Consider the following 18,822-nt stretch of genomic DNA (forward strand, 5'->3'; position numbering starts at 1 on the left):
TCAGCCCAAGGGCCATTGTGAAAGAAAGTTCCAAAAATGTCCTTAAAATACTGTCTATTATAGAGACACATCATAGTTTCATTTTAGTATTACTGATATTATTATATTAGCTTTTGTAATAAATTATCACAAATCCGTGTCTTAACACAAACATATTGCTCCACAGTTCCGGAGATCAGAAGTCCAAACTCAGTTTCACCGGGTGATGCCAAGGCATTGGCAGGGCTGGAACCTTCTGGAAGCCTAAGGGCACAATCCATTTCCGTGCGATTTCCGACTTCTGGAGGCCACCGACTTCCTCTGGCTGACGGCCCCTTCTCTACCTCTTAGGCCAGCCACCTGGCATCTTTCAGTCTCTCCCTTCTGCCTCTCTGCTTCCTTTGTCACATCGCCCTCCATCTCCCTCATGATTCCCTCTCTTATGGACATGTGTGATGGCACTGGACCCACCTGGATAATCTGGGCTAATCTCTGCATCTTAAGATCCTTAATTTGCTTAACACTTGCAAAGTCCCTTTTGCCACATAAGCGAACATTCACAGGATGTAGGGATAAGGATGGGGATCTCTTTGGGAGCCATTATTCGACCTACCATAACTATTATTGTGATTATCCATCCCACCAGCCTCCTCTTGATGAGCTCCGGGACTCCAGGTCACAGGGCTGATCCAAATCAATCCACACAAGGCTGCAGCATCAGACGGGGCAAGCCCCTGGATCCTGCTGGCCGGAGATACCCTCCTGGGAGTTTCATGAGAGCAGCAATTAACAGTGATTAGGACTCCCTGATGATGAGGCCAAGGCCAGAGGTGAGTCTCCCCAGCTCTCTCCAGTTATAACCGTGGGCAGCTCGAGGAAGCAATGGCTCCGAGGGGATTACTCCTGCAGGACACGGCACTTCTCCCTTGCCAGAAAACTCAAACAGCAGCCCAGGGAGGGAGGGCCAGCAGTGCTGTCTTCACATCCTGTCTCTTTCCTCCCATGGTTAGGGATTGTTTCAGTACATTGATTTTAAGCTTTTCACAATCCCAGCTTAACTTCCTTGAGATTCAGATCCCATTTTCAAGCCTCCTCATTTCATTTAAAAGAGGAAATTGTTGCCTTAAAATCACATCTATTTTATTCAACTCGTTAAGCACACGGTAAATTAAGAGCAAATGACATTATTTTCTAGTTAAATTTGCAAAGGGATGATCTGAACGAATTACTCATATTCCTGATTAATTTTTAGCGGAAATAATGAGGAGGCTGTAAATGGAAAAACATGTGCATACAGAACCTGCTTTTCAAGCACAAAATAATTTATGCTAATTATGGCTTTATAAATAAGGTAATTCTGGAAAAATGTCTTTGGGTGCTTATAGGCATCTAAAGGGATAGCTACACAATTCTAATGCAATAATGTCTTGCCCTATAAGTTTTAAATGACTTGAATAATATTTTACAGTTCTATCTCCCTCTAACTCTTTCTCCTCCCATCCATCTACCTATCGACCTCTCCTAAAATATCCAGAGTTGGTGAGCATTTGGGGAAATGGATATCAAGGCTATTTGGAAGGAAAATCAAATCCTTAAAATCAATCACAGCCTTGGATTCAGTAATCAATATTTAAAAATTTATCCTAAGCAAATCATCATTTATACATACAGATTGAAAAAATATGGAATTAGTATATAACTCTGAAATATATTGCAAATTTTGAAAAAAATTTATTTATTTATTTGAAAGGCAGAGCTACAGAGAGGCATAAGCAGAGAGAGAGAGAGAGGTCCTCCATCCGCTGGTTCTCTTCCCAATTGGCTACAACAACCAGAGCTGAGCCAATCCAAAGCCAGGAGACAGAAGCTTCTTCTGGGTCTCCCATGGGGGTGCGGGGGCCCAAGAGTTTGTGCTATCCTCCACTGCTCTCCCAGGCTAGAGCAGGGAGCTGGATTGGAAGTGGAGCAGCTGGGGCTCGAACCAGGGACCATATGGGACACCTGCACTGCAGACGGCGGCCTAACCTGCTACACCACAGCACCTCCCCCTGCAGATTTTTTTCAAAGATTTTTTTTTAATTTGAAAGAGTTAGAGAGAGAGAGATATCTTCTATCCACTGATTCACTTCCTAGATGATCCCAATAGTCAGGGCTGAACCAAGCTGAAGCCAGGAGTTCCATCTGGGTCTCCCACATGGGTGGCAGAGGCCCAAGCACTTCGGCCATCAGCAGGAAGCTGGATCATCAGTGGAGGAGTTGGGACACAAAGTGGTGCCCAGTTGGGAAGCCAGTGTCACGGGTGGTGGCTTTACCTACTATGCTACAACACCAGTCCATATATTGTACATTTTTAATGAGGTAGAAATATATAGACAAAATCTTTTTGCAAAAAGCTAGTCATAAGCAGTGTGTTCAGTATAATTCTATTTTCTAAGTACAAATAGTCTAAATACTAAAAGGTTACACACAAAAGTTAGCAATGAAGGAGTGAGCATTTAGCATACAGTGTAAGACACCCACATCTCATATCAGAGGACCTGGGTTAACTTTCCAGCTCTGGCTCCTGACTTCTCTTCCTGCCAGTGAAGAACCAGAGAAGCAGCTGATGATAGCTCAAGTATTTGGGTCCCTGCTACTCTTGTGGGAGACCTGCACTGAATTCTGGGCTCCAGGTTTCAGCCCAGCCCAGACCTGACTGTGGGCATTTGGAAAGTGAACCAGTGTACAGGCATACTCTCTATCTTTCTCTCTGTCTATCTGCTTCACTACTCAAAAATACAGAAAAGGGGCTGGTGCTGTGGCTTAGCTGGTAAGGCTGCCGCCTGCAGTGCTGGCATCCATATGGATGCCGGTTCGAGCCCCGGCTGCTTTACTTCTGATCCAGCTCTCTGCTATGGCCTGAGAAAGCAGTAGAAGATGGCCCAAGTCCTTGGGCCCCAGTACCTGCGTGGGAGACCCGGAGGAGGCTCCTGGCTCCTGGTTTCAGCTCAGCCCAGCTCCAGCTGTTGCAGCCATCTGAGGAGTGAACCAATGAATGGAAGACCTCTCTCTCTCTCTCTCTGCCTCTGACCCTCAGTAACTCTGCCCTTCAAATAACAAATAAAATCTTTACTAAAAAAAAAACACACACAGAAAAGAAAAAAGAGGAAAAAGAAAAATATTTAAGTGAGCGATGGCTGTATTCCTGTGTGATATATGATTTCTTTTGTTCTTGCTGCATTGTATTGTCTTCAATTTTTCAGTAAGAAGCCACTTTCTTTGGAAATAAGAAAATAGCAAATGCATATGGTTCCTATCATTTCTATGGTAGCTTCTGATTCTCTAAAACCTATAAATTATATCATTCTCAACTCCTTCCTATCTTCTCTATAGTTTTTCTCAGGAACTCAGAGAAAGAGATGTGGTGAAGATGAAAACGGACTTGATGGACTCAGTGTTTGCTGGACAATGCTCTCTCATGGCCATTCTCATCAAGCATGGCTGGGACCAATCTGGACCAAGCATTCTGCCCAGCTATTAGTAACTGGGGTGATAATAGTGCCCTCTCATCTTTTTAGCAGCTGCCTTCCACTGAAACTTACTGCATCATGACCTTTTGGCTGAATGTGTTACAGCAGTATCTCACTTAAATCTCACATGAGCAGCATAAGACAAACGCTGTATGTAACTTCCCCGTGCTATAAAGCGGAGCACTGGAGCTTTGAGAAATCCAGAAATTTGCCCTCCTCTGTAAGGCTCGAATGTTTCAGGGTTGGCATTAGCACCAGCTCTGACTCCACAGGCAGAGATCCCAAATACAGTAGGACAGCCCTGACGTTTTTCTCTGCTTTGTCTGAGTCTACTCCTGAATTCGTCCAATTAGTCAGGGTTTGACAGAAAACAGGCAAGTGCATCACCCCACTCCAAGTGTGTGTGTGTGTGTGTGTGTGTGTATATATATATACATATATGAGAGCAAGAGTCTATGGCCATACCTACACGCCCGATCTCACCCATCTCGGAAGCTAAGCAGGGTCAGGCCTGGTTAGTACTTGGATGGGAGACCAAGAGAAAATGCATCATAAGGAACTGGCTCACACAGTTCTGGAGGCCAAGAAGTGCTATGGCCACTGTGGGAGGCCTAAGAAGCAGAAGAGCAGCAGGCCATGGACGCCCTAGTCGTGACCATCACGTCAAGGGAGCCTCACCCACCTTGTATTCTACTCAGGCCTTCACGCACTGGAAGGGGCCCCACATTACAGGGGAAAATGTGCTTTAGTCAGTTCCCTCTCACAGACACACCCAGAATAAGGTTTCATCAAGGACCCGGGCGCCCTGCATCCTGGTCAGGTAGGCAGATATTAGGGTAATTCAAAAAGTTCACACACACACACACACACACACAAATGGAATTAAGTTTTATTCATCATGTGCAGAAAATGCATATTAAACTTTCTGCACCAAAATAAATTCATCTGTTTAATTCCATTCTTGCATGATGGCTGTGGAGTGCCCCGGCACATACAGCTAGCCATTACGACCCCTGACCATGGCCCAGGCCTGCACAGCCCGTCCGTCATGGCCACCTTGGCAACTGGGCCTCCATTGGCAGGTCCAGCTTCATCTGTTCTGAACGCATAAGCCAGGGCTGGCACAGGTGTGCACCTGTTCCCTTCTAACAGTAACCCAGGGCCACAGCCCAAATCCAGCCTGTGCCTGGTTTCTAAGATACATAGCAAAAATGTTAAATATATATATATATATATATATATATATATATATATATATTTAAGTGGTGAGGGAGGGAAATAAATCTCACGGTAAAGGGAAACATGGATTGCAGTGTCTTTCATAAAGTATGTTTGGAGCACAGCTGTGCCCATTTGGTCGCATGTTTTCTATGGCTGTTTTTGTGCTACAATGGCCTTTATCAGTTCCAACAGGGACTGTACTTGTCCACAGAGACAAAAACATTTACCATCTGGCCCTTCACAGAAAATTTCCTGACCTTGGCTCTCATAGCCAGAACACTGTACACAAGGCACAGGGGACAATCCGGGCTTCCCAGATAGGTCATGCCAGTGGCACTCTTAGCCTGCTCTTAAAGTCCAGCCACCCCACAGGTTAAATCAGACATCTTCCAACTACCCTAATCCTACCAGGGAGAGCCAGTTCGTCCCAGATGGGCAGCTCTGTGTGGGTGTTTACAGCCGCGTTTGTGGGGTTTGCTTTATTTCACAGTTGTGCATTCCTTTAAGACGTAATGAATTCACTCAGCTTGAAGAAATTCCTGAATCATAATTCTACGGATAGTCCAGAGCACAATCCAATAAGAGTAGGAGCTCTGAGGGCAAGCTAATACATCTCACACATCGATACATCGATGGCTGTGAAGGTTTATCAGTCAAAGACAGCAAACGTATGGCTATGTGTGGCAGGCAGACTGGTTCTTTTTGTTCCACAAAGTGTCATTATTCTAACTGGAATAATTTCTAACTGTTACCAGCTAGAGGGTATTACACATACACACACACACACAGGAACTTGTAAAAGTTAATAGAAGTAAAATTAAAAGATGTACTTATTTTGATGCAAAAATTTTTTGAAATTCATGCATACACTAGTCTTCAAGAAGTTCATGGAAATGGGTATTTTGGGGAAAAGGGCTGCATGGATTTCAAAATTTTTAAAATTCCATTTTATGCTTTAAATTTTTAAAAATTATTTACTTGAGAACCACAGAAACAGAGAAAGAGAGATACAGAGACAAAGAGAGAAAGCACTCTCATCCAATGGTTCACTCCCTAAATGCCCACAATGGCTGGGCCAGGGCCAGGCTGAAGCCAGGAGGAAGAACTAAATCCAGGTTTCGCATGTGCGTGGCAGGAACCCAGCTACTGGATTCATCACTGCTGCTTCCCAGGGTCTGCGTGAGCAGGAAGCTGTGATGGGGACCAGAGCCACCAGCACTTGAACTCAGGCATTCCAAAATGGGATGAGAATGTCTTAAGCACTAGGCCAAGTGCCCACCAACTTAATTCCATTGTCTTACAAACTGAAGTATCCTCACACACACACTCAAATCTTTGGCTTCCGCTGAAAAATCAAGAGATCAACTTTGCGTGGAGCCCATAATCTTGTGCCAACCACTGTCTCGGGCTTCTCATTCCAGTCCAGCTTTTCTCAGTCCACCTCTCTCATTTCTGTCTTCACTGTGGACTGCGCTGGTATTTGAGCTTACTGTTTCTATTATTTCTGATGCAGCTATAAATGCATATCCATAGGTCGGTGACCCACACCCCATTGTCTGCTGATCTCTGTACACACCCAGATTTGCTATAGACATACACAATAATCAAATCACAAAGCACACAGACACATGATGAGGAATACATGATGATAGTGTTACCAACTGGTCACTCTGGATGGGATTTAATCCAAATAATACATGATTGAGTACAGGAGTAACCATGTGTTCAAATAATGCTGGGCATATTTTAGGATAAAAATTTCCAGGTTGCATTCCACAGTGGCATATTCTGGGTCATAAGGAAGAAATTCCAAACATACCATTGAGTTTTTCACGCTCTGTAGCAAGCGCTCATGCTGCTCAGCTATGGCCAAGGCAGCAGAGTGAACTTTCTGATAGATGGCTTCGCCGTCTCGCGTCTGAAAGATAAACAGCCCTTCTCCAGTCTCGCACATCCTGTGAAAGCAAAAACAAGAGGTGTCTGAAAACCCAGCTCTCAGCCTATCAGTGCACAAGAGCATAATCCACAAGGCTGTGTCTCTATTTTTCCCAAGATTAAGATTCTTGTTCCTATTTGGAAATCAGAATCCAAACGGCCCGAGCGTCCAGTGAATTGTTAACAACATGGGCAGGGAACCCAATCACTCTAGACCAGCATGTACAGAATGTGTTGTTATTATTTTTAATCACCAAGCAATGTAGAAGGCTAATTTTAAGAACAGGCACTTGATGCAGCAGTTCAGGCACACTTGGGATTCTCCACAATGCATATCAGAGTGCCAGGGTTTGCATCTGGCTTTGATTCCAACTTCCCTCTACTGTGCCTCCCTTGGGAGGCAGCAGAGGATGGCCCAAGGCCTTAGGTCCTTGCTATCACATGGGAGACCCAAATGGAGTTCCTAGCTCCAGGCTTCAGCCTGGCCCTATCCTGGCTGCTGCAGGCATTTAGGGAGTAAACCAGAAAACGGGAAATCTTTTTCTACTACTTGAATAAAAAAGGAAAATAAATAAAATCTAAAAATTTTTAAGCCATTTCTTGATTCTCAATCTAACCCCCACACTCCACCTATCCCTCCAGAGAGGCTGCATGTGGCTGTATGCCACAGAGATAGTCCATGGAGAACTCCTCATCAGACGAGCCCAGGCAGCTCAGAAGGAGAAGGGAGATTCTACGCTTCTCTCAAAAGTCTAGCCTTCCACACTGACGATGACTTTCAGGATGCCTTCATTGCTAGCATCCCAGGTCACATTTGACTTCAGCTTCCACTTGGTGTGATGGATTAAAGACGGAACTTTTTTAAAAAAAAATACAAGCATGATTGTGCAGAATGGATGTGTGGGGACGAAAAGGAGTTCTTCACGGCAGGCTAAGTGGGTTGGATACATGAACGTCATGTGTCAGGTTCACCTCCACCCCAGACCACTACAAAACAGGGACAAGCTTCATCAGTGAGGGGAGACTGGCACCAGAAGGGGGCAAGAACCAGACAAAGCAGGGTGGGGGTCAGGAGGCAGCAGGTTAGACTCCCACCTAGGACGCCTGCCTCCCCATCCTAGTGCCTGAGATCAAGTCCTGCCTCCCCACCAAGTCCAGCTTTCTGCTAACGTGTACCCTGGGAGGCAGCAGGTGATGGCCTAGGTACTTGGCTTCCGGCCACCCATGTGGGAGGCTTGGAGTGAGTTCCTGGCTCTTGCTTTGGTTTGCTCCAGCCTCAACTGCTGCGGAAATCTCTATTTCTCTGCCTTTCAGATCAATAACTCTTAGAAGAAAAAAAAAGAAGAATTAAGCAAATGCTTTTAAATTACATACATATTAGTATACAAGAGAACTTCAAAAAGGTCATGAAAGTGAAATTAAAAGTTAAGTTTTGGTGCAAAAAAATTGAAATTCATGCACATTTTCTTAATTCATATTCTTCATGAACATTTTGAAGATCCCTTATATACATGTATACTAAAATATATTTATCATAATTATTTTTACAGAATATTCACAAAATCATATACATGGACATTAAAACATATCTGATTTTGGATATACATATGTCCATAGTAAACTATGAGGCTACTCTTGTTTGTTTCAAAGAACTGAATTATTCGAATGCATAGTACCATGCCTTCTGTGTCAGAATGGTATGCTGAAAAAATTAAACACCAACTTTACTGCCTGAGCCTTCCTTGTTAGTAAAATGGCGCAGTCTTATCTATGGCGCAATCTACACCTTGACACCATTTTAGGCTCCAGCCCCCTCCACCAGGTGGCCGCATGGCCCAACCAACAACCACCGATGTCAAGCTCCACACTTATCCTAATGGGATTCGCTGCTCTTGCTACCCTGCCCACCCCCTGGCAAAGTTTTAAAAGGACCTGTTCCTGAATACGTGTCTTTCTCTCTCTCTCTTCCTCTCCGTCTCCTGACCTCTGTCTCGTCTCTCTTACACTCTCTTCCCTCTTTTCCTTCTTCGCCCCATCCCTCCAGTCTGTCAGGTTTCCCCCAATAAATTCTTTCCCTAACTCCGGTGTTTGGTGTAGATTCCTTACATCTAAAAAGCTATTTAACACAGCATGGCGACGAAGCTAAATTTCAACACAACACTGTTAACATTTTAAAAAATCTACCCCAGTCTATAAATTAATGTAACAAAACTCATTCTGGATTGAGTCCTGACTCCTGGCTTTGGTGACAGCTCAGCACTAGCTATTGTGGGCCTTGGGGGAGAGAACCATAAATAAATAAATAAAATAAATAATTTTCTACCTAAGAAAGAAAGACAAAATGCACCAAAGACCTCTAAATAGAAATTAAGCCTGTGGTTGTATCTGCTCAGTGGCCTGTGATCTTCCTCCGGAAGCCATGACCCAGGAAGTTGCTAATGAAGCAACCCTGACCTTTAGAGGCTCTTCCACAAGGTCTCTGCTACCTCCAGCCAGAGTGCTTTCATCTCGTTCACCCCCTCCAAATTCCTTTGTTTGGGACTGTTTCATAAGCAGCTTTCCAGCACACTAAAATGTTGCTCCAGGCCCCCATCAAAATTATGTAATGGGCTAACTCCCCAAGGCAGCAAGAAGAAAGGGGGGGGGGGAGGGGAAGAAGGGAGGTAAAAAGAAAGCACAGCAAATCAATCAAACAGGCTAATGGTCTTACATGATCTACTACAATGTCTGCTTCTCCTCCAGGGAGAAAGCACAGCCCCCAACAAAGATGCCTTAATGGGCTCACCCACAGCAGAACAGCAAATCCACATGTTTCCCCTTTTGTTTGGTCCTCAATTCCTTTCTTATCTTCCCCCATGGATTTTTAGCTGGACACTTGTCCACCAACCAAAGTGGTAGCAAATGACCCCATGCTCTTCCCTCGAGGCCTCAATACTCACACAAATCAGTGGATTCGAAAACCAGAGAAGATGAAATAATGATGTCTCTGTGCAGATAAAGTTTCAGATATAAGAATATCACAGCCATCATGAAGCACTACACTTTCGAATTTCCTAATAATTATTTTGCCTAAATGATATGCCTATCATTTCAAACCATGAAGTATTCAATTTGTCAAGAACTCAGAAGACATTGGGAAATCTGTTAATTCATCCACGTACCAATCATTTCCCAACAAACATAAGAGGCAAGAGCTTGGGCTGGGGATCAGCTGGCCAGAACCATTCCCCAGCTCTGGGACCCAGCACAAGCTATTTCACCTCTCTGTAACTAAGTGATCTCATTGGTTAAACCACCATAACTATAGTAACTCTCACCAAGACTTACTGCAAGTATTAAACACAATATGTAGAGTACAGAATGCACTCTTCAAGTAAGGAGTGCTTCCGCTACTGCACTGGAATGTAAGCTCCTATACACAGGGATTTTCTTCGGATTTACTCACAGCTTTTCCACTCATGGCTAGGACATGGCATGGCTTATCAATGGACTGTGAAACAGTAGACGGTGCTTGGAGATGCCCTGTTGGAGGGCTGATCCATATTTCCTTGAGCAAGTTTGGAAGAGACAGCAAGAAACGCCCTAACAGAAAGGACTGCACATATCAAGTGTGCAGGTGCAATGCAGATGAGAAAATCCATTTGAGGAGAGGCTGTTGGGGCAGCCAGCGTGGCCAGGGTGCAGCGGACTGAACTTGAGCACCCTGAGACAATGGCATCTCCTTCAGCAAGGACATATTACACCAATGTACTCCCAAAACATCAGGATAAGATTGGACTTAGGAAAAATCAAAGTAAATTATGGTTGACAGTGTTAAGAGGCGCACTTAGGAAATAAGTAAATGAATGTCACATTTCTTCACCGCCAACATGTATTTTGTCCATGTGTGTGCACGCACACATGTGTTTCGAAAATTTGGATATTGCTAGAAGAACTCATTTTGTATTCAACATATATATTTAAGATTTCCTTTTCTCCAAACACTCCTGCAAAAACAACTATTAAACCAGAGCTGAGTTGTCCATTTCCCATGACTAATAACAACTGAGAGAATAAGGTGCTGCTCTACCTGCCGCAAGGCAGAACCTGACAGGTGCCATGCAGGATGTAAACAACATAAAGACTTAGCGTTTTTGCCTGAGAAACTCCGAATTTACCTGGTGAGACAAGACCTGCACATGTGAAAGTTCAAGAATAATATAGTTGACTGAGCCACAGTAATCAGAAGGGAAGGAATAATAGAAACGGAGTACAGAAAAGAGGGGCAGTGTCAGAGCTGCTGAGGGGGGCAAATCAGAGGGACCTGACCGTGGGAGAACCCAGATTAGGAGTCAAAAACCTGCACTTTTCCACCCTTTTGTCTGTAACACGGAGGTGAACTAAAACTGCAATTGGAACGAATGGACTACAAGTCTCATTCCAGCCCCAGGACCACTGCACTGCCCTCAACACTGGGCAAGAAAACACACAGAGAGACAAGAAAGGAAACAAACAAGAAGCTTCCCCACATGGGATCTGGTAACTCCATTCTGAAGAAAAGTCTAGGAGGAGTGTTTGGAGCTGGTGGTGGGGACTCTGATACCAGGACCTGTGCCATCAGCACTATTGGTACCTCCCTGCCACTCTTCATTAGGTCCTGAGCCTTGTAGAAGGTTGAGTCGCACATCCAGCCTCTACTCACCGGATGCCGGTAGAATCTTCCTATGTGACAACTGACACTGGCTGGCAGCATTGACCAATGTCCCCCATCAGCTGAGAACTACTGAAATAGCCCACAAACAAGAGGATTTGGGAGGAACAGAGTTATACTTCAAGGCAAGGGGCTGCAGAGTTGAGGCAGCTTCTGGGTTCAAGGAAACTATCGGCTCACCATGCACCAGGCTGACAGGGGCATTCTGCAGCGGTGCCATCGCTGCCTTTCCTGTTCTGGACCTTGGCATCATGGCCTGGTTGATCTCAGCTCAGGCCGATGCAAATTCCATTCCCCGAGGCCCTGAGTGAGTACTGGCCAGGGATGAGGGCAACCCAGCCCACGGCTGCTGTGAGTGCTGTGAGCAGCAGGGTGAAAACCAGGGACCCACGTGAGACTCTCTGTCATTTCCCATTGTACGGCCGGGTTTCTGAGCGCAGGGCTGCTCGTTACATCAAAGCTGGCCTAACCCTGACCACTGTGGGCTTCAGGGGAATGAACCTAAGTGAGTCCTTTTTGTTTGCTTGTTTGTGTTAAGGTTCAAAATGGAGACTGAAGAGAAGTGATGTCATCATACTGATGTAACATTATGGCTGTATTACCTAAAATTTGGTAATACATTTTGGGAAACACAGATGCAGCTCCTAGGGCCTGCTCTGGGACGTTTGGGAGCAAGGGTGAAAGATGGAAGTCTCAATTCCAGCTCCCTCACATGGCAGAATTAGGACTCTGAACAACTCTAGGACTACTTGAAGCTTCTATCCCAAATGTGAGGAGTAAGACAACCTAGAGCTCTTGAGGTGCTGGGAGATCATGTTTGGTATTTAGCTAAGGCTCTGGCTTCATTCAGATGAGTGTTTCATTAAGATCTGTTGTTGTGACTTTAACCCATTAAAATATCAAGGCTGGTGAGGCCAGGCTTTTCAGGGGGACTTCTTAAGGGGGGGCTCTGTCTTTTTTTTTTTTTTTTTTTTTGGACAGGCAGAGTGGACAGTGAGAGAGAGAGACAGAGAGAAAGGTCTTCCTTTTGCCATTGGTTCACCCTCCAATGGCCGCCGCAGCCGGCACGCTGCGGCCAGCGCACCGCGCTGATCCGATGGCAGGAACCAGGTACTTATCCTGGTCTCCCATGCAGGTGCAGGGCCCAAGCACTTGGGCCATCCTCCACTGCACTCCCTGGCCACAGCAGAGAGTTGGCCTGGAAGAGGGGCAACCAGGACAGAATCCGGCACCCCAACCGGGACTAGAACCCGGTGTGCTGGCGCCGCTAGGTGGAGGATTAGCCTAGTGAGCCGCGGCGCCGGCCAGGTCTTTGTCTTAAGGGAAATGTGGGAGGCCACATGCCAGAATAACCGTGGGGAGGAGAGAGTGGCAAAGGGACGTGGGCATGGAGCAGGTGGGGCCAGAGGGAGACTGATGCTGGAGGATCCCGGGCAGCAAAACCAGGATAGCACCAACCCTTTCCTTGAGAGTGAAAATAGGAATTGAGAAACGGGATCTCCTTCAAAGAACACCAGCAGCTTTAGTGAGACAGACACCAGGTGTGTTACTTCCCTGGCTCCAGAGCACTGGGCACACCTCACAGGATCCAGAAGCTTCTTCAAGGGCTGGGTGAGCAGGACAAAGACACAGGTCCCACTTCAGGCTGAGCATGGCCTGTTTGTCCTCACCGTGCACATCACCATCACCATCACCAGATTTCCTACCAGTCAGAGTTCATCAACCTGTAGAGACCACTGCTCTTACTTTTTGATATAAATCCTAACCCTTACTGTGTGGACTTGAAGATTTCTAGGGAAACAAAAAATGAGATAACGATCTGAAGTCACAGGACACGGCTAGTGTTAAGAGAGAGTGGCTGTTTGTCATCAAATGCATCTGTTCTGAATCACTTAACACGGAAAATCAAAGAAGGGTCGTTTTTCTCACTGTCGTCTTCTCATTTCATGACAAGAGACAGATCCGACTTCTGGTGTCAAGGAAGCGTTTTCACACGTCCTGCGAGAAACCACTTTGTAAGGCACAGGTGGGAATTACAAGTGCTTTTAACAGTTGCTGAACCCAAACATTATGTGCAGCTTTATCAGTCCCCGACAGGATGCAAAGCCCGTTTGGTAGATGGGGCATTTGCTGAAGGAGTCTTGAAGTCAACACGAACAAAACCAGACTGGGTGTCACCATCAGCCCGGATGCTCATGCCCCAAACTGAGCTGTTCCTGGAGGGTCTCTACCATCCCTCCTTCCCTCCTACACCCATCCAACCTGTCAGTAAATCCTGGTATTGTTACTTTAGAAACACTTAGAGCCTCGCTCACTAACCAACCTGCCTGCAGCCGCCTTCACCCCGCCTGTGAGGACCGCAATGCCTTCCCCTAACTAGTTTTAGGCCAAGAGAGGAAAAAAAAAATTAAAAGATCATGTCACATCTTTGTTTATCACCGTCTATGTAATAAAGAACTCAACATTGTCACACTGCCATGAGCTCCTGGGAGGTGGGTTTTGCTTATCTGGGGGCCTTGGGCTTGCCAAATAGAAACATTATTTAGTGGTGGGGGGGTGCTTCAGGTCACGTGATCCACAGGGCTCAGTCACGGACAATCAATCAATCATGCCAAGTTTGGAGTCCCAGTAAGCAGTCTGCCCCAGCTGGCAGCACTCTGCGTATGCTGTCACACAGTCACAGGGGTTGACCCCCAGCACAGAGGACAACAGGGGCTCCACCTTTGCTACTCTCTGAACCCCACCCTGTGCACTTCTCCCCCTGGCTGATCTTAATCAGTTTTCTCTACTGTGATACACTGTAGCCATGAGTTTAACAGCATTCAGTGAGCTCCATAGGGAGCCATTCTAGTGAATTATCAAATTTTAGCATGGTTTTGGGAACCTAGGAGTTTGCAATTGGTGTCAGAAGTGAGGGTGGTCTTGGGGACCATCCCCTCAATTTCTGCTGGACAACCCTATCCAATGCCCCATAGCGCCCCATCTGGCTGGACCTGGAAGCCCACTCCTTCTTTGTCATGCATTGCTCCCTCCTCATTCTGCTCAGTCTTTCTTGGAACACTTCCTCCTTGGCATCTTTCCATCCTTGTTTGGGCAGGAATGCTTTTCCCCTGGATTCCTCCCTGGCTCACTCTCACCCCTCTTCCAGGTCTTCATTCACCTTCTTTACAACCATAGTCCTTCCCTGGCACTCCTATTGACCTCCTTCTTTACTTTTCACTGTGGGACACAACATATATATGACTTTGTTAAGATTTGTCACTGTCCACATTCTCTCTATTGAGTTAGTTTCACAAGGACAAAGCACTTGCATGCTGCGTTCAGTTCTCCACCTGCAGTGCACAGAACCACATTTAGGCTGCACTGGGTGAACATCTGAGGAATGACGCATGTGTGTGATTTCTTTCTAGATTTCTGAGGTACCACTACAAATAATGTGATCACACACACACACACACCAGTAGGCCACCACCTACATGAAGACGGCCACAGGACAGGGTACACTGCTGAGCGCCCAATTTTGCCTCAAAGTTAGAAGAAAGTCATCTTTTCCTTGGGATGACTTTTCCAATTATTGAAATTGCAGAGGCCGGTGCCGTGGCTCACTAGGCTAATCCTCTGCCTTGCAGCGCCGGCACACCGGGTTCTAGTCCTGGTCGGGGCGCTGGATTCTGTCCCGGTTGCCCCTCTTCCAGGCCAGCTCTCTGCTGTGGCCAGGGAGTGCAGTGGAGGATGGCCCAAGTGCTTGGGTCCTGCACCCCATGGGAGACCAGGAGAAGTACCTGGCTCCTGGCTCCTGCCATCGGATCAGCGCGGTGCGCCGGCCGCAGCGCGCCGGCCATGGTGGCCATTGGAGGGTGAACCAACGGCAAAAGGAAGACCTTTCTCTCTGTCTCTCTCTCTCACTGTCCACTCTGCCTGTCAAAAAAGGAAAAAAAAAAGAAATTGCAGAAGCGCCAGGGTAGATGGGACACAGCGAAGCTTCCTGCCGTGGTGGTAACCTCAGCTGTCTTCACGCTCCCTCACCTGGCACGGCATGGCACAATGCTGAAACACCAGGAAGAGGATGCCCATGGAGGTCACTCTGTGGACTGGAACAGAGAATTCTCCTTTCTGGTCCTCCGCATGCCTCCACTACTGGAATATTTGTAAGTGCACATTACTTTATAATTAAAATTATTTTTTGAGAAATGATAATGAAGAATGAATGCCATCTACATGGTGTACTATAGTTTCTACTCTCTTGCAGAAGAATTTCCTTTCTCCTGAGCAGGCCTGTCTGTGAGCTCCAGCACATCTGTGTTAGACCCACTCTACTCGCCAGAGCAGGGAGAACTGGGGATGCTGCATTGCTGATTTGCTTTCAAAAAATTCTTTCATAAGAATTAGAACATGCCCTGTAAGACGTTCAGAAATTAAATGCCTACGATGCTAGAATCACAAAGGAAAATTCAAAGATTCACTTATTCAGATAGACAAAGATTTCAGATACCCAAACAGAAAAATGGAGACTATTCAAAAAATACAAGAACAGCTATCATTTGATTTGCAAACTTACCAATTAAAGGAGGAAACAGTTTTTTTCTCCAATGAGAATTTATTTCAGCAGTTAGACTATGTCTAGGTGAAATATGCAAGAAAGGACAGCTTTGGTTCCCAAGGCTATTCAGACGCCTTTACATGCAAACAACTTTTTCACAAACTTGTGGACTCCATTTAAGGAAAAGTAGTTGTCTATGCACTTTGGATTTTCATATTTTCTTGGCATACCTAAAGCTTCTTTTAAAACAATGTCAAGAGCATGAAAGAGATTCCCTCTGGCTGGTGAAGAAAGGCACTCATGGGTGGTAATTATTTGGTACATTCTGCCAAATGTCACCTGGGCTGCTCTCACTCCTGCAGGTGCAAAGCTCAGGGTATTAATTTAAATCAGTCAGGAGGTAAGGTGGAGTCTGACACTGAGGCTCGCCACCTCAGCAGCCGACTGTAAAATTAACGGGAAAATGTACTGGACACCTGCCACCCTTCTTTAAACAATAACATTTCAACAATGGTTGCGTGGGGATGTTGCTGCAGTCAGAACCTCGTGTCAACTGGCTCTTCCCCGAGAACATCAGAGCTCCTGCCAGTCTGATGGGTACAAATGAAGCACTGGGCTGTGAAGTGGAAAAAAACAAACAAAAGACTAAAGAAACCTCAAACAAAATAAGCACTACGTCTCTCAATCCCTCCAAACCCACTCAGTGTTCTTTATCTCAAGGGCAATTCATCGTGCGATGGCACCTTATAAAAAATTTCATATTTCAACTCTGAATCTCCCCAAGGGAAAACACAGAGCTCTGGTCAGATCAGCTCATATTAGAGAAGAGGAAAAGAAACAGCAGGTGGAAGACCCCAGTGATCTACAAACCCTCACGTTGCTGCCCGGAAACGACAGCCAGTCCTGTCCTTAGGTGTCTATACTCCAGGGGAAAAGAACACATAGGAATTTGCAGAACAAAAAGTCACACGAAGAATATTTACACGCTAGTGCACAGCTCAGGAGGCGTGTGCAAATTACCAATAGCTTGCAAGTCTGAGCACAATGAAGGAGGCCTTCCTCACTGGCACCAATGAGGGGGCTAATATTCTGACACAATCATCCAAAATAGTTATAGAAAGCGTTGGCTTTGAGTGTATACCTTGCCTTCCTTAGCTCTGCAGAAGCTAAGTAAGACTAGTTAATTAATTAATTAAGCCTTCTCAGAAATGGATAGTATGAAAGCAAAGGAAGCAGGCATGAGCCCCAAATCTACCACTTGGTAGCCTCATGCCTTCAGGTGTCAAACCATTTCCCAAGATGCTTCTTAAAATAGAAACGACAGTAACTCCTAGTTTATAAGATCAGAGAGTGGTTAAATTAAATGGTGCATGTAAAATGCCTGGCACAGTGACTTTCATACAGTAAGGGCTCAATAAATGTTATTATTTCCAGTGGCTCCAACACCTGCTGAGCAGGGTTTCTCAGCCACATAATTGGATGTGGTGATTCACGGTCACGGTGACTGTTTAGGGCAGAGTAGGATGCTTGGCAGCCTCACTACACACAAAGTGCCAACTGTACCTTCTACCCAAGTTGTGATGACCAAACATATCTTCAGAAATTATCAAGTTTCTCTTGGGAGCAAAATCACTCTTGATTGAGCACCACTGTTCTGGAGAGCAGCACTCTAATGAATAATATTGTTCATTACTCTCAAATAGCCTCATTACCCTATTTGCTTTGAAAATTTGTTAAAATCTACATTGTACATATTTTGGTAGTTTTAAAAAATCTCACATCCATTCCCTTTGTGTCTTGGGATAACTATCCTTGTTCTGGTTGTACTCTGTGGGCTTTGGACAGTGCCTGGCACATAGCAAATTTAATAGTGACACCCAGTAGTAATTTAGCTCTCTTCTCTGGAACAATGGTGTGGAAGATTGCCACATGCAGCCAGAATGAAACCACTTTAGAAGCAACTGGACTACTGAGTGAAGCCTTAGGTCACGATTTAGACACTGAACCAAGCCACACCTGAAATCATGTCTTCTTCCCGGCTTCAGAGTTATAATAGAATCCAGTGACTTTCTTTTCTGTGCCAGTCTGGATCGCTACAACTGCTTGCTCCCTGCCAGGCACTCTTCCAGATGTGTTTACATGTGTCTTTATCTTATCTCCATAGTGTCTTTTGAGACAGTAATAGATCATTGTCATTTCACAGAGGACAATGGAATCTCAACATGTTAGGTGACATACTCACGTTCTCACAAACAGTATGTAGTAGAACAGTTGTTTAATGCCCTTTCCTCCAACTGCCAGCTCAGTTTATTACAAATGACCCATTGTCAGTTTTGATGGGCGGAACGGGGCCTTTGAACAGGGATAGCTCTCGGTTCTAGTCCTGGATGTGCACAGAAATTTGTCCCCAGGCCTTGGGAAGAATAAATCTGGTGTTCTAGAAGAACATAATGTCAAACCTTTTGCAGGTGCATGTTGGATATGGGAAGACTATTTGACCAGAGACTTAACTCCTGCTCACTTCTTGATGTGAAAGAAGAAGCAAATTACATTAGTTAATAGGAAGCTGCCTTGTTTTGAACACATCCAAAAATAGGAAAGGAAAAAATTATCTCCACTAATAAAGTAAGGCAGATATGAAACCTTCACGCTTGGGGAAACACAAATGATCTTATTATCCTGTGCATCTTGATGGTAACTATAAAAATTCATCTTTATTTGAGTTTCAGGCAAAATATAAAATAGTAATATTACCTTGCATTTAACACTTTCCATACCCTGTTAGCCTGAGTCCTGCACCAAAAGTAATCAGAATAGCAAAGATACTATTTAGGAGACCTTACTATGTCATCTATGTGCATGGCTGCTTTTACCTATAACCACCCTAACAGAAAGTATAAACTTACAAGAACAGTTAAGCACTTTGTCCAAGGCAAACAATTAGTAAA

At 45.2% G+C, this 18,822-nt stretch overlaps 1 protein-coding gene across 4 annotated transcripts in view; it reads right to left on the reverse strand.

Annotated features, from left to right (window-relative positions):
* The window catches only part of DOK5 (docking protein 5), a 159,778-nt gene that overhangs the window by 34,403 nt on the left and 106,553 nt on the right, over positions 1-18,822 (reverse strand). For all 4 annotated transcript variants that reach the window (XM_008274150.4, XM_070051663.1, XM_008274151.4 and 1 more), the window contains exon 6: positions 6,529-6,664. In XM_008274150.4, coding sequence (XP_008272372.1) covers positions 6,529-6,664 — 136 coding nt within the window. The remainder of the gene's footprint in view (positions 1-6,528; positions 6,665-18,822) is intronic.

This window comes from Oryctolagus cuniculus, chromosome 11 (genome assembly GCF_964237555.1).
Source record: "Oryctolagus cuniculus chromosome 11, mOryCun1.1, whole genome shotgun sequence".
In the NCBI taxonomy this organism is placed as follows: domain Eukaryota; kingdom Metazoa; phylum Chordata; class Mammalia; order Lagomorpha; family Leporidae; genus Oryctolagus; species Oryctolagus cuniculus.